Below are 15,629 nucleotides of genomic sequence, written 5' to 3' on the forward strand. Positions count from 1 at the left end.
CGCATAGAATAAAAGGTTTTTTTTTAAGCAAGGAAATGATAACGAGAACATTCGGGACGATGGTTACCTCGGGGTGAGGAACGGGATCAGGGAGCAGCACTATAACTGGGGACCTTGGGTTGGGAGGTAGGCTGGAGATGATGGTTTCGTGCTTCTGCTTCATAGGTTACACACATGTTCCACGTATTCTTTCTTATATACTAACTGCTTCAAGATTAGATCACGGGGGTCCCAGAGGTGGTGTTTCGTATCATCCGCTCCCTACTCCAATTTATCTGCAGGAAACTGTGTCCCCACCAAGCACCTAGACTCCAGGTCTCCCCCCACCACCTTCATGGCCAAATGATCTGGAAGGATGCACCACCCCCGTGTCCATCTCCTCCCTGCCCACCGGCTGACCCAGTGCTCCACACATCACCCTGTCCCTTACTGAATGGCGGTGCCCAAGGGGGTCTTCTCTGGCCTCTGCTCACCCTGCAGCATCTCACGGCCCCATGACCATCTGAACACTGATGCTCCCCATCTCTGTCCCGCCCAGCCCTCCCGCTCCTGTACTCCAGGATCAGATGCCCAATGTCCACCTAACCTCCCCACTTGGATGTCACACAGGCCCTTCAGAGGCATGTTCAAGTCCAACTCCTGACTCCTGCCCACAAGCCTGGCCCCCTTCCGGCGGCTTCTCTTCATCCATCCAAGCACCTAAGCCAGCCAGGAGTTGGTCTGGGTTCCCTGCATCTTTCCCGCCACGGTCTCTCCACTGTCCCCCAGCCCCAGCCAATCACCAAGTCTGGTTGTTTGACCCCTTTCATAGTTCTCACATGGGCTTCCTGCAAAGCTCAGTCAGTAAAGAATCTGCCTGCAATGCAGGAGACCCAGGTTCAATTCCTAGGTTGGGAAGATCCCCTGGAGAAGGAAAGGGCAACCCACTCCAGCATTCTTGCCTGGAGAATCCCACGGACAGAGGAGCCTGGCGGACTGCAGTCTGTGAGGTTGCAAGAGTCAGACATGACTGAGCGACTATACCACCACCACCACCATGGTTCTCACATCTGTTCTTTCCAACACCACCAAGCCCTTCACAACCCAAGCTGGCATCCTCTCTTGGTCATAGGAAAGCACTCAGCTCACCAGTTCTCCCCACAACCCTGCTCCTAGCCTCCCCTCAATCTGGTCTTCACCCTGTGGCCAGTTTGGTCCTTGTCACATGCAAACCTGAGTGCATCTGTGCCCGTTGGGCACCCTCCCATGGACCCCATTGCCCTCAGCTTTCCATGACTTACCCCACCGACCTCTCCCACCTCAACTTCCTCATCTCCCTTCATGTCTCTGCTTCAAACCCCACCCTCCATCCAGACTCACATCTGGGGCTGCAAGCATGTCTCCCCCAGGATTCTTTGTCTCCCCAGCCCTCTCCAGTCTAGCCTGCTCCATCTAACTCTTACTCCAGGTCCTAGTTTAACTGCTGCTACTTCTGGGAAGTCTTCCCAGACCACCCTTGTTCCCACTCAGAAAATGTTAGATGGCCCCACAATCTCACAGTACCTGGTATGTTTCCTGGTGTGTTTCCTCTATTCCAGCACTCGTGACACTTCATACTAATGGCTTTTTTTCCGTTTTCTGGCCATTCTACACAGCATGTTGGATCCTAGTTCCCCCACCGGGTAGTGAACCCAGGCCCCGTGCACTGGAAGTGTGGATTCCTAACCACTGGACCACCAGGGAAGTCCCTATACAAATTGCTCTTTAACTTATTCATCTCCCACAAGAGCACAGATTCTCTGCATCAGTCAGCAGGGACCTGACTTCCTGTCTCACTAGTACCTCGAACAGTGCCAGGCCCCTGCTAAGCAGCTGGTGAAAACTACAGGAAGAAAGAATGAACGGGAGGCACTGGGGCTTTCCATACTGCTCATTTGACTCTTACAAGCATCCTTTAAGGGAGGTTTACTCTTAGTCTCATTTTACAGGTGAGAAAATGGAAGTAACTTGCCCCAAGTCACACAGCCAGCGAATAGAAAGCAGAAAGTTGGACCCTGCTTTCACACCAAAGCCCATTCGGGCAACCATCCCTCCACCCCTCTGACCACCCCGCCCCCATCCCTCACCCCACAGGAGACCAGGGAGAGCCCGGTCAAGGCCAAGAACTGGCTGGGAACTGGCGCTGGTTACCTGGAAGCAGGTGGGGCCCGGCCTCCCCGCGGGTATATCTGACTGGTAGAACACTTTGAGTTCTGGAGTCAGGGCAATGACGGTCTTGATCACCAAGGAGATGATATCGGACCAGATCTTTTTGATGTCAACACCCTTGGAGGACAACCTATAGAGAATGCTAGAAAAAGTCCTTTTGCTGCCCGTGCTAGTACTGTCCGAATGGACGAAGTTCCCACTGTGGACGTTCAGGGAGTAGTTGGTCAAATGCATGAAGATGTGGTGCAGGTTTTTGGGGTTGGGCTCCTGGTACGGCTCCGTACAAAACCGAGAGAGTCCGTCTTTGGCTATGTAGATCTCTAAGGGCTCTAGAGACTTTAGCAGGACGTACAGACGGATGTCGAACTTGAGTTTGTCGATGAGGAGGGGCTTGCAGATGTACTCCTGGACCACCGCCGGCCTGCTCTGGAGCGTCCCTGACAGGCGGATGTCACTGGGGTCTTTGATGAGGTAGATTCCGTCACCCTGACAACCACTGTCAGGTTTCACAATAAAAGTGGGCTTCCAGGAGGGGTCCCCATCTTTCACCATTCGAACCTGGAGGGAGAAAAAGGATGGTTAACACCATATTCCTGTCCCCTCTGGTCCCCGAGACACAGCAGGACCTTGGCAAATGGTGAATGAGTGCAGAATGACCCCACCTATGTAAGGACTCACTCAGCACCTGCCAGAGGTAACTCTGTGCCAGGCACTGAGACAGTGACCCCCAAATGGCCCCCGATCTTGTTCCTTTCAATGCGGCCAGTTTGCAATCATGAGACCGGGGTTCCAACCCCAGGTATTGGCTGGTTATTAGCTATCACCCTGCGCAAGTCCTGATAGCTCAGTTGGTAAAGAATCCACCTGCAATGCAGGGGACCTGGGTTCGATCCCTGGGTTGGGAGGATCTGCTAGAGAAGGGATAGGCTACCCATTCCAGTATTTTCGGGCTTCCCTAGTGGCTCAGCTAGTAAAGAACCCACCTGAAATGCAGGGGACCTGGGTTCGATCCCTAGGTTGGGAGGATCTGCTGGAGAAGGGATAGGCTACCCATTACAGTATTCTGGCCTGGAGAATTCCATGGACTGTATAGTCCATGAGGTCGCAAAGAGTCGGACATGACTGAGTGACCTTCACTTCACTTATGTGTGGGGACTATTTGAGGCACTTTACAGAAGTTATTTCATCCAGCCCTCGCAGAACATACGGTTGTTCCCTTTTCATAATATAGGAAACAGGGAACGCAGGCCTGGAAGTCAGACTGTCTGGGCTCAGATCCCCGCCCTGCTACTTCCTGTGTGACCCCATGCAAGTTACATAAATTATCTGTGTCTGTAAAATAGGAGCAAGATTGTTCTGAGGATTAAATGAGAACACATGCAAAAGCTGAAGCCCACTGAAGCTGACACATAAAAGGCAGCCATAAAGCCTAGGTGTTGCTGGTTGTGTTTGTTTGGTTGGTTTTTTTTTTTTTTTTGAAACTTTATAAGAAACTCCAAAGTCTTTATTTAAAGCGATTATAGTGTTGCTGTTTTTTTTTAAAGATGAAGTAACTTTCTGGCAGACTGAGGGGCAGAACCGGGATTGAAACCAGATCAAGGGCTCTGAGGTGTGTGCACCGTCCTCTGTACTTCCACGTCTCAGTCTCCTCGTTCTAAAAACGGGGATATAAAACCTTCCCCCTCCCCGGATCACTGTAAAGAGGAAATAAACTGAAATGTGCACAGGGCGGAACGCGCCACTACAGCGAGCTCGCGCACGGGAACCATTGGTTTCAGCTTCTGTGTCTCTCATTAGGTTCATCTGGTAGACTCACTCAATCCTTTGATCTGTTGAGACCTTTTGAAACTAGATTCCGTCATCCTAAGATGTGCTCTCCTCCCAGCTCCAGGTCAGCAGGACACCCACATAATTACCTGGGGCGCTTGACCGGCTCAGACACTCAGCCTGACTCTGCACCACTCACACACACCCAGTTTCCCCCAGACACTTGTCTGATCCTTGAGAGGTTTTCTCTAGGGGAGGGGAGCTGGAGGAAATTTAAAGGTGGATCTGGTTTTCCGTTGTTGCTGTTGTTTTTAAGTTTTTAATGCCTAAAAAAAAAAAAATTTTTTTTAATGTGGACCACTTTTAGTCGTTATTGAAATTGTCACACTATTGCCTCTGGGTTTTTATTTATTTGTGGCTTTGCTGGGTCTTCGTTGCTGCCCACGGGCTTTTCTCTAGCTGTGGTGATCGGGGGCTACTCTGTTGAAGTATGTGGGCTTCTCATTGCAGTGGCTTCTCTTGCTGTGGAGCACTGGCTCGAGCGTGAGGGCTTCAGTAGTTGCAGTGTGTGGGCTCAGCAGTCGTGGTTCTTGGGCTCTAGAGCACAAAGTTAGAAGTTGTGAGGCACGGGCTTAGTTGTTCTGAGGTATGTGGGATCTTCCCAGATCAGGGATTGAACCCATGTTACTTGCATTGGCAGGCGGATGCTTTACCACTGAGCTACCAGGTAAGCCCCCTTCCTCTAGTTTATCCTTTGGTTTTTTTTTTTTTTTTAGCTGCAAGGCATGTGGGATCTGCATTCCCTGATCAGGAATTGAACTGGTATCCCCTGCATTGGAAGGCGAAGTCTTAACCACTGGACCGCCAGAGAAGCCCCTTACTCTCTGCAGCTTCTGCCTTGAAAGAGCCCGAGAGAGAGCTTTCCTTCCTTGCTGAACCTTAACAGAGCTGAGCCGGCGTGCCCCAGCGCTGGACTTGCCTGGCCGCACACCTTTGCTGCATAAGCCCAACCCAGGACATCTGTGCTCTGGGTTTTACTTATCTCTCTGACCACCCTATATTTCTAAGTGAAGCTTTTGCCAATTCCTTGGGCGCTATCAGTTACCCCGGGCTTGTAAAAGATCGTTAACAATGGAGGAAACACTTAAAGCCTTAATAATGGTCCACATCCATTGTTTCCCCTCGTCAGCAGGATTTGAGGATGGAACTTCACGGGAGATCAATGCCGGCCTCCCAGGGCCCTCCACCTAGCCTCCCTCACAACAGTGACCTTGACGCTTATGTAGTTATTTAATATTCATCTGAAGCATTCATACGTTTGGCCCTTTACAGTAAATATAAGCGTACAGGAGAAATGGCAGTTATGGATCAAGAAGTGAAAAATGTCAGGTTTGCACTAATGGGTAATTTTTCCCTCTGGAAAGCTTTTGCTATGCTGAAGATACTAACAGTTCAATATATTATTGGCCACAATATTTTCTCCTTTGAATTCACTGTATATGCCTTAAATAAATTAAACTACATGGTCAATAGTCTCTGTCACTCACTGCATTACTGAATATTTCTTCTGCTCTTTGCCAGGGTAGTACCATACAAATCAAGATTATTAATACCAACAGGATCATGGAACCTTTAGAACTGGAACGATCCTCGGAGATCAATGGCACACAATCCTCTCATAATTCAAACGGAGCAGTGGAGGCTCAGAGAGGTGACATGAGTGGCCTTGGGTCCCCTAACTGGCTATGGGGATGGTTAGGATGAGAACTGGGGCACCCCACGTGGTGCAAGTGCTTAAGAACACCCCAACCAATGCAGAAGAACTAAGAGACGCGGGTTCTATTCCTGGGTCAGAAAGATCCCCTGGAGTAGGAAATGGCAACCCACTCCAGTATTCTTGCCTGCAGAATCCCATGGACAGAGGAGCCTGGCGGGATACAGTCCATGGGGTCGCACAGAGTCGGATACCACTGATGCCACTTAGCACACACACACGGGATGAGAACTGAAGCCTTCTGACCTCACAGCAAGTTCTCTGTGCCATCTTTATCTCTGACAAAATAAAAAAGGTCTCTTTTTCCCTGAATGCTATTGGAAAGATTCTCTTAATATGGCCACACACTGAAGAGTTTGGCCTCTGAGCTTGTCCTTCTTGGAACTGTCATCATAGATCCTGAGTTTGCCAGGCCTGCCTCAGTTCCAGATCTTCTGTCTGGGCTCCTGGCTTGCTCCAGTATAGGCACTATTTATGGGAAAGCTTCATAGCTGTTCTGAATGTCATTCCCCAAGCCACCAGGCCCCTTCAGTAACTTCTATTTTAAAAAGAGAAAAAAATTCTAGAAGTCACATTCACTTTCCTCAGAGGTTTTACTCAAAGGTGACCTCTTCCCCCCAGTTATTAAAGTTATTAAAGAACGAACGCATTGGTTCTTAGCAAGAAGTCACGGACCAGAATCTAAAGATAGTCTATATAACTAGGCCCCAGGCCCAGTAATTCTGACTTAACAGATCTGGGATGAGACCTGAGCATATACGTATTTGAGAAAAAGCATGACAGGTAATTCTGGTGTTCACTCCATTTGAGAATCACTGGGCTAACATGAATTAAATAAAAATGCAATCTGGACCCCACATACTGAATGAAGTTTTACGCATTAATGCTAGCCAGAATATGAGAAAAACTTGCACTTGGGCTACAGCTGACGGTATCACCAGTTTCACCCACACATGCCCTTGCATGTGAAATTCATTATCTTGTAACTGTGCACAGAGAACCGAGAGAGCTGTGCAGAGGACCCGGAGACCAGATTGCCAGGCACTCGCTGGCGCTATTGAAAATTGTTATGTCTTTTACTGCCCCCTAGTGGATATTTAAGAAATGTGACCGGGAAAGACTCACCCCCCCGACCCCCGGCCCCCCATTCAAAATGTGACTCTTGTCATTTGGCCACCTGGTGCAAAGAACTAACTCATTAGAAAAGACCCTGATACTGGGAAAGATTGAGGGCAGGAGGAGAAGGGGACAACAGAGGATGAGATGGTTGGATGGCATCACCGACTCAACGGACATGAATTTGAGTAAATTCCAGGAGGTGGAGATGGACAGGGTGCTGCAGTCCATGGGGTCACAAAGAATTGGACACAACTTAGCTACTGAATAACAACAACAAAAGCACTCTACAAAATGCTAAGGGTCGATCCCTGGGTCGTGAAGATCCCCTGGAGAAGGAAATGGCAACCAGTATTCTTGCCTGGAGAATCCCATGGACAGAGGAGCCTGGTGGGTTATGGTCTACAGGATCACACAGAGTCAGACACGACTGGAGCAACTTAGGATCCACACACACAGTCTTAAAGAAGCACCACAAAAATCTCTCTCTGCAGTACTGTCAAGGTAAGCTCATACTTTGAATGAATAGAATCTCGAGAACGCCATGGTTAGCCAAGGTCATGCTCAGTTCTCACGCTGTCTGTCCCTTACAAACACTTCAGGTGTTCTCCTTAATACACAGATTGTTAAAAAGTCTCCCTCAATTAAAACCCTCTGTCTGTATAAAACTTTTAGAATTATGGGCAACATGAGTATGAAATACAGGAGATACATACCAGGTAAAATTAGTGACGTTTGTATTCTTCAAGGTGGTTTTTTGTTGCTGTTGTTCTTTTCCAAACTTACCATTAAAAAAAAATACCAGTAGCAGCAAGTGTCTCTGAATATATTTTCATAAAGGATAGCTCTTGGCAAACAGATGTTTGTACGCCCATGTCCATAGCAGCTTTATTGTCACTAGCCAAAACGTGGGAGAAACCTGAGTGTCCATCAACAGATGAATGGATAAACAAAATGTGGTATGTACATACCGTCAAGTATAATTCGGCTATAAACAGGAAGGAAATTCTGACATACACTACAATGAAACTTGAAGACATTGTGCCAAGTGAAATAAGCCATCACACTAAAGGAAAAAATACTATATGGTTCCACTTGTATGAGGTACCTGTATGCTATGCATGATAAATGGCTTCAGTCGTGTCCAACCCTTCGTGACCCCATGGACTGTAGCCCGCCAGGCTCCTCTGTCCATGGGATTCTCCAGGCAAGAATACTGGAGTGGGTTGCCATGCCCTCCTCCAGGGGATCTTCCCGACTCAGGGATGGAACCTGAGTCTCTTATGTCTCCTGCGATGGCAGGCGGGTTCTTTACCACTAGGGCCACCTGAATCAGGTATCTAGAGCAATCAAATTCAGAGAGACAGAAAGTTGAAAGGTGGTTACCAAAGACTGGGAAGGGGGAGGACTGGGGAGTGACTGTGTGATGTATACAGTTTCAGTTTGGGAAGACGACAAAAGTTCTGTAGATAGATGATGGTTACAGCTATACAATAATATGAATATATTTAACACCACTGAACTGCACACTTTAAACTGGCTAAGATGGTAAATTTTATGTTACACGTGTCTTACCACTTTGAGTTAAAATTTTTTCATTGAAAAAAAAAAAGGGGAATAGTTTTCGGTGAGTTAGAAAGAGTACTGAAGTGAAAAACAGAAAATCTGGATTCCAGTCCCAGTTTAGTTAGGAAACATCTGACTGCGTGACCGTAAGAAAGTCACCTGACCTCCTAGACTCTGTTGTACTCACCTATACAATAAAGGGGGTCACACTGAGGTCCCTGGCTCCCGCCAGCTAACGGGTTCTGAACAATGATTTATCTTGACATCACCCAGCGGAAGGCTGTGTTACAAACACGCGAGTGATGTGAATCAGAGGAGGAGGGCTGAGGCAGGGCTGCGGTGATCAGCGCACAGGGATGATCTACGGGATCATGAGCCCCCCCACCCCACCCCGGATGGGAGATTTGTGATGCACTTGAAGGAGTCGGCAGGGCAGCGGGGGCACTCAGGCTAAACTATTTCGAGAGAGAAATTCAGCCACCGGAATACCAAGCCACAAAACATTATTAGCAGTGAGGGGGCAGGTAAGGGGACAACTGCCGAAGAAATACTGTGTCTGCGATAGCGGGGACGTCAAAGCCAGTGACAGCGGTCCTCTGTCACTCGGGTGAATTTGCATCCAATCTTAGCAACCGAGACCCCTGGTGTCGCAGGCACAGGGAGCAGCTTGGCAGCGAAAAACAAGACTCTGGTAGACAAGCAGATGTTATACAGTACATGTCGGGCAGGGGCAGGGAGCAGCCCCTCCTGGTCTCAGCCAATCCATCCTCACGTGGCCAGGGGCAGGGATGGGGGGTGAGGGGGGAAGGAGGGGTGCAAATTCCTCCTCCCAGTGTACCATGTACCAGGCAATTTCTGAGTCAGGAGAGGAGGCGGTGGTCTGCAGCTAGGTTACTGAGGGCCAGGCAGGAAGGGGCATGGTGGAAGGCAGCCAGGTAAGGCCCAGGGGAAGAACAGGCAGAGTGCTGTAGCAGTGGAGTTTTGAGAAGGCAGGAGACAGCAGGATTCATTCCAGACTCCAAACACCTTGTGTTTCTACATGATCTGTAGGCAACCAGTGGGTTTTAAACTGCTGGGTGACCTAGAACACACATCACTCTGGCATCTGAGGGGGGATGCTTTGATGGGGACAAGATTAGATGCAGGAAGATATGGGGCTATCCAAGGCCCAAGGGGCTGAGCTGGGCAGTGGCGATGGGATTGGGATGCAGAAATGGGACAGAGGTGGATTCAGGGGCAGCTGGTGGCTGGATGGAGGTGAAGGGGTGGAGGGCTGGTGCCACTTACAGATTTACGGGGAACTCAGGAACAGGAGTGGGTCCTGGTGGGGAGGGGGGTGAGGAGTTCATCTCATTGACTGACTTATCCATTGAGCACCTGCAGCCACAAAGCCAATTTAAGATTTTCTATCACCTCCTCCATAAGCCCCTCACTATTCATCAGAACAGGACCACATTGTTCAATATTTCATGCAGATGATTAATATTGATATAGCAACTCTCCTGGCATTAGCAAAAATAAGAACTGCTGGCTGGCTGGCCTGAGACACCAATTTTAAACTCAGATGGGGAACATCTTGAACTGGAGGAAGAGAATCCAAAGAAACTGCTCAGCCTAGCAGTTACTGGGAGTGGGGGTACTCTTACTACACCTGTCAAACATCTTCCCACTCCCTCGCTTTTGAAGAGATATAATCAACAAACTGTGGAACATTCTTAAAGAGATGGGAATACCAGACCACCTTACCTGCCTCCTGAGAAATCTGTATGCAGGTCAAGAAGCAACAGTTAGAACTGGACATGGAACAGGCTGGTTCCAAATTGGGAAAGGAGTACATCAAGGCTGTATATTGTCACCCTGATTATTTAACTTATATGCAGAGTACATTATGCAAAATGCCAGGCTGGATGTAGCACAAACTGGAATCAAGATTGCCGGGAGAAATATCAATAACCTCAGATACACAGATGACACCACCCTTATGGCAGAAAGTGAAGAGGAACTAAAAAGCCTCTTGATGAAAGTAAAAGAGGAAAGTGAAAAAGTTGGCTTAAAACTTAACATTCAGAAAACTAAGATCATGACACCTGGTCCCATCACTTCATGGGAAATAGATGGGGAAACAATGGAAACAGTGACAGGCTTTATTTTTGGAGGGGCTCCAAAATCACTGCAGATGGTGACTGCAGCCATGAAATTAAAAGATGCTTGCTCCTTGGAAGAAAAGCTATGACCACCCTAGGCAGAATATTAAAACACAGAGACATTACTTTGCTGACAAAAGTCCATCTGGTCAAAGCTATGGTTTTTCCAGTAGTCATGTATGGATGTGAGAGTTGGGCCATAAAGAAAGCTGAGTGCCAAAGAATTGATGCTTTTGAACTGTGGTGTTGGAGAAGACTCTTGAGAGTCCTTTGGAGCGCAAGGAGATCCAACCAGTCAATCCTAAAAGAAATCAGTCCTGAATATTCATTGAAGGACTGATATTGAAGCTGAAACTCCAATACTTTGGCCACCTGATGCGAATAACTGACTCATTGGGAAAGACCCTGATGCTGGGCAAGATTGAAGGCAGGAGGAGAAGGTGACAACAGAGGATGAGATGGTTGGGTGGCATCACCGACTCGATGGACATGAGTTTGAGCAAGCTCCAGGAGTTGGTGATGGACAGGGAAGCCTGGCATGCTGCAGTGCATGGGATCGCAAAATGTTGGACACGACTGAGCAACTGAACTGACTGACTGAATTGAGAAAAACCTAAATGGTAAGACAAAACAAACAACAACAACCAAAAAAAGAAAAGCCTGTTGGTTTTGATCACTGATGAGTGTTTGGGGTTTACTTGAACAGCTTAAAAGAAATAATATGAATTATTCCCAAGGATGTACAGCTGACCACTCCCATGCAACTCCTTAAAATGGAGTGGCTTAAAAGACCCTCCTCCCTGGGCAGAACTGCTCCTGGCATCTGAGCAGCCTCACTTCCTGCCCCTCCTGCTCTGCCCATCCCTCTTCCACACCTCTAATCCTTACCTCTAAGTCTTCCTCCCCCTTCTTCGATGGCAGGGCTCCTGCTCAGCACCAAAGGCCCAGCTCAAAGGATCCCTCTGAGAATCCTTTCCTGCCCTAGGAGCCTCCAGGCAGAATGTCCCTTGCGTCTGTCCTCTGTGCTCCTATGGTTGTGACCTCTAACCCGTCTCCAGCACGTCTCCATCACACTGTAACGCAACTGCCTGTGTGCCTTTTAAGTCTAGAGCTATGGTGTTCGATAGTTGCATCTTTAAGTCTATTGTGGGAGCTAAGAACACAGACTCTGCCTGCAGTGCTCCAAAGCCCAGCGCGCTGCCCTTTCCTAGCTGTGGAACCCTCGACAGTTTTTTGACCACTCTATGCCTCAGTTTGCTCAGCAGGCAAATGGGAGTAAGAGCAGCGCCTCCGCCATGGGGCAGTTGAGGGGATTCCACAAGTTAAAGCGTGTGACTTGCCCGGGCTAACATATGGTGGGCTATTATTGTTATTTATCGTGTTCTCTCTCCCACGAGCTCATTGAGGATCAAGACCACGTCTTATTTTCCTCACTAATCCCAGAATGTAGCACCATGGGTGCTCAAGAAACATTTTCTGAAGTGAAATTATTAGGAAGCTTGATTTCAATGGCATTTATGAGCCCCAGGGACATTAGTTAATAGGTATCTAGTTGACAGATTGCCAGATAAACCAGCTTCTCCGGAAAGAAACAAGATTATTCTAGTAAGAAAGAAAGAAAATAAAGGGGAAACAGCTATTTGTAGAACCCATGCCCTGTGCTCTCTGCTTTATAGCCATGATCTCCTGAATCCTCACAACCCACAAGGAAACTGAGGTTCAGAGAGGTGGAGACCCAGAGCTGCCGCCACACAGCCAAGTCTAAAGTCTGAGATCTTTCCGTGACAACCACGTCCTTTGGGAAAACTCCAAGCAGTTGAATGTTTGGTTTAATAGGTAAAGTGAGGAAAGAGAGAGGTTGTGGGAATGGAAAGTGACATTGTGTGATAATTGACAACTGACAGGGCCTTGCTGGAGCCCCCATGGTAAGAAGAGGCCTTTTCCACAGCCCAGAGCCCCCTTGAGCCTTCACGGCCTGCCTCCACCCCCAGAGAGGAACCATCACACACACACACACACACACACACACACACACACACACACACACATACTTTACAAACAAGAAACCAGGGACTTGCCCAGGGCCATACAGCCAGTGCTTGAGGCAGAACTAAAACAGAAAGCCTCCAGATTTCAACCCAAAGTTCTTTCTACCCTAATGGATTCAGCACCTGAAGAGGTCTTTGGGAAGGGACCTTGGGTGTATGTACGGCTGAGTCCCTTCGCTGTTCACCTGAAACCATCCCAAGGTTATCTGTTAATAGGCCATATTCCAAAACAAAATAAAAAGTCAAAAAAAAGAAAAAGAAAAAGAGAGAGAGAGACCTTAGGAGTAAGTCCTCTCTCTTCGCTCTGAATAGTAACATCACGTTTGTTTGGTATTAATAATAAATTTCACTGCTTTCCAGGCAGACCACCTTATTGAAGCCTTGAATCTCCATCCTGGGGAGAACGAGAAAATTGAGGACCAGAGACTCAAGCCTGAAGCCAGCAGTCACCCAGCAAGAAGGCAGAGGCAGCAGCCCTGGCTCCCCTGCCCTTTCTTCTGAGGATGGTGTCCCATTTACCTGGGAGGCAGACACAGCATCCCTGGACTGCAAAGGAGGATAGAGCACTTCTGCTCACAAGACAGGATCCTCTCCATCAGCTTTCCCCCAAACCCAGCTTGTTGTCAACGCAATTTAACGGATCCCACTTTTAGTGAACAGCAACTTTATGTGGGCCGTAATCTATCCATCATTAGCAAGCAATCAGAAAGCCACTCTGGATAGAACACACCTGGGACTATAAAACCTGCTTAATAGAAAGGAACCAGTCATTTTGTGAAACTGCCCATTTTCCTCTCAGGTCCGCCCACAGCATCCAACTCCTTACTGCTGGAGCTAAGTGGGGGGCAGTGGGGGGCGAATACAGGGACAGCCAGCTCGCTGCCTGGCCTCCCCACCCGCTCCCCGCCACTCTCATCCCCCCGGCATGGGGGGCTCTAACCAGGCTGGCCGAGGATGAGCCTATGGGACTTGGGGGTCCCTGAGCCCACGGGGGCCCCCAGGCTGCCTGACCTTCACCTCCGCTGGGTCCCTGGGGCTTGAGTGTCTGTGGGGAGCGGCAGAGCCCAGGTCATGGGCTCGCGTCTCCGAGCCACCGCTGAGCTGGACGGCCCTGGCCAAGCTCCTCAACCTGTCTGCATCCAGCGTCCTTACCCATAAATCTGGAAGAACAGGGCCTGCTTCCTACAACCACTGTGAGGATTAAACAGTGTCTTGCCTTCGTACTTAACACAGTATCATTTTTTGTTATTTCACTTGACTTCAATGTTATTATTCTGCCTCCATATTCTGATCACCCTTCTGATTCCCATCTCATCCCTGACCTTCTGGGCTGGAGTCTGAACGATTGCGGGCGCCGTGCACCGCGCTGCCCCTGGTGACCTGTCTCTGACCCTCAGCTGTTGGCTGTTCCCCTTGGACGGCAGCCTCACATTCCCATGCTCCTGTGTGGGTCACCCCTGGCCTCACTGGCCTTACCCCTCCCCATTTCCTCTCTTCCCCACAGTTTCCGACTGAGATTCCAGAAGCATTCCAGCTGGTCCCACCTGGAATGTACCACCCTGGGTTGCTGAGTAAGCGCCCCCTGCCATCTAAACACATTTCTCCAGTACTGAGGGTTTCCTGCTAAAGAATGGACTGAATAATCTTGAGCTTACTTCCAGATACAGACGGGACGAGGTCATCATCAGAAGGGCCTCAGGCCACCAGCCCTAGCTTTTCCTCCTTCCCAGCACCATAGTCCTGATGTCTGCCCCTGGCGTTCTTGCCACACTTTACACTGAACTTTAAAAAAATGCAAGAAGATCAATGACTCATTTTACAACACTGAGACCATGTCCTCCCTCCGATGTTTCAGCTCTTCAGGCTAAAACAGCACTGCTGTTTGCAGGACTGATTAGCGCCAAGCTTCAGGCTAGACTCATCGGGATGTATCCATGAGATCCAAGCCTACAAATGGGCAATGATATTTTCACTTTTATATTTTGTAACCAGAGGTCTCCCCTACACGCTCCAAGACCCTCAAAAAAAAAAGGCTGAGTTAACTCAACCGCTCATTCCTCCAGGGCAGAGAACTTGACTCCTACCTCTCTAGGTTCTCCTGCCCCGTCCTGTCCCCACCCAGAAGGGAACTTCTTTGGAACCCGACTCACCCTCTCACTGTGTTCACCGCGGTTCTGTTTGGTCCGGGATCACAGGAAACAGGACTTTAAATGCCCATGCTGGGTGATCTCTGCTGTGCCCAGGACTTCCATTCCATACGTCCTGGATGCAGGTGACTCCTGGCTTTCTGTCCGTGGGCTCCAGCCCCATAGAATTAGACATCTCCACGGGCATCACAAATTCCATGTGGCCAATACCAACCCTTTGTCTCTCTCCTCACATCTACGCCTGCTGTGCTTCCTGCATCAGTAAGTGGTACCGTGTCCCCTAGCTGGAAACCTGGGAGTCACCCTAGCACCTACCTTCCTCCACATTCCCCATCCCATGTAGTCCCCCAACTCTGACTCCTTTACACATCATTCAGACCTCAGCGCCTCTCGAATTCCTCACCTGTAATACTGGAAGAGCTTCCTAAGTCACCTGAGGCCCGGCAAAACAGGCTCCATCCTGAGTGGTCCCGTGTATGCTCTTCAGTCCTTACAAGCAACCCCATGAGTCAGGCATTAAAGGGTAAGGAAATTGCTATTTTTATAGGTCAAAAACAGCCATATGGATTATCAGCAATTTCATACGGTCCAAACTAATATTAATGCAATTATTGCCCCCCTATTACAGGTGAGGAAACTGGGACTTAAAGGGTAAGTTATTTCCCCAAGGTCAAAGAGATTGTACCCTGGGGGGCTCAGGATCTGAACCCAGGTGTGGGTTCACATCCCCAAAGGCTATCCTTCTCTCTGCTAAACTGTACCATCTTGCAGGATTCATATATCAGTTCCTAGAGGAAAGCTCACCACTTCACATTTTAAAATATAATTAATAATAATATATTAATGACTACCACATTGGGCTTTCCAGATGGCTCAGTGG

The 15,629-nt window shown here is 48.8% G+C and overlaps 1 protein-coding gene across 3 annotated transcripts in view; it reads right to left on the minus strand.

The window, feature by feature from the left end:
- Positions 1–15,629, minus strand: part of TTLL11 (tubulin tyrosine ligase like 11) — a 268,063-nt gene that overhangs the window by 167,310 nt on the left and 85,124 nt on the right. For all 3 annotated transcript variants that reach the window (XM_070799197.1, XM_019970759.2, XM_070799198.1), the window contains exon 4: positions 2,170–2,745. In XM_070799197.1, the coding sequence (XP_070655298.1) occupies positions 2,170–2,745 (576 nt within the window). The remainder of the gene's footprint in view (positions 1–2,169; positions 2,746–15,629) is intronic.

This window comes from Bos indicus, chromosome 11 (assembly GCF_029378745.1).
Source record: "Bos indicus isolate NIAB-ARS_2022 breed Sahiwal x Tharparkar chromosome 11, NIAB-ARS_B.indTharparkar_mat_pri_1.0, whole genome shotgun sequence".
Classification (NCBI taxonomy): Eukaryota; Metazoa; Chordata; class Mammalia; order Artiodactyla; family Bovidae; genus Bos; species Bos indicus.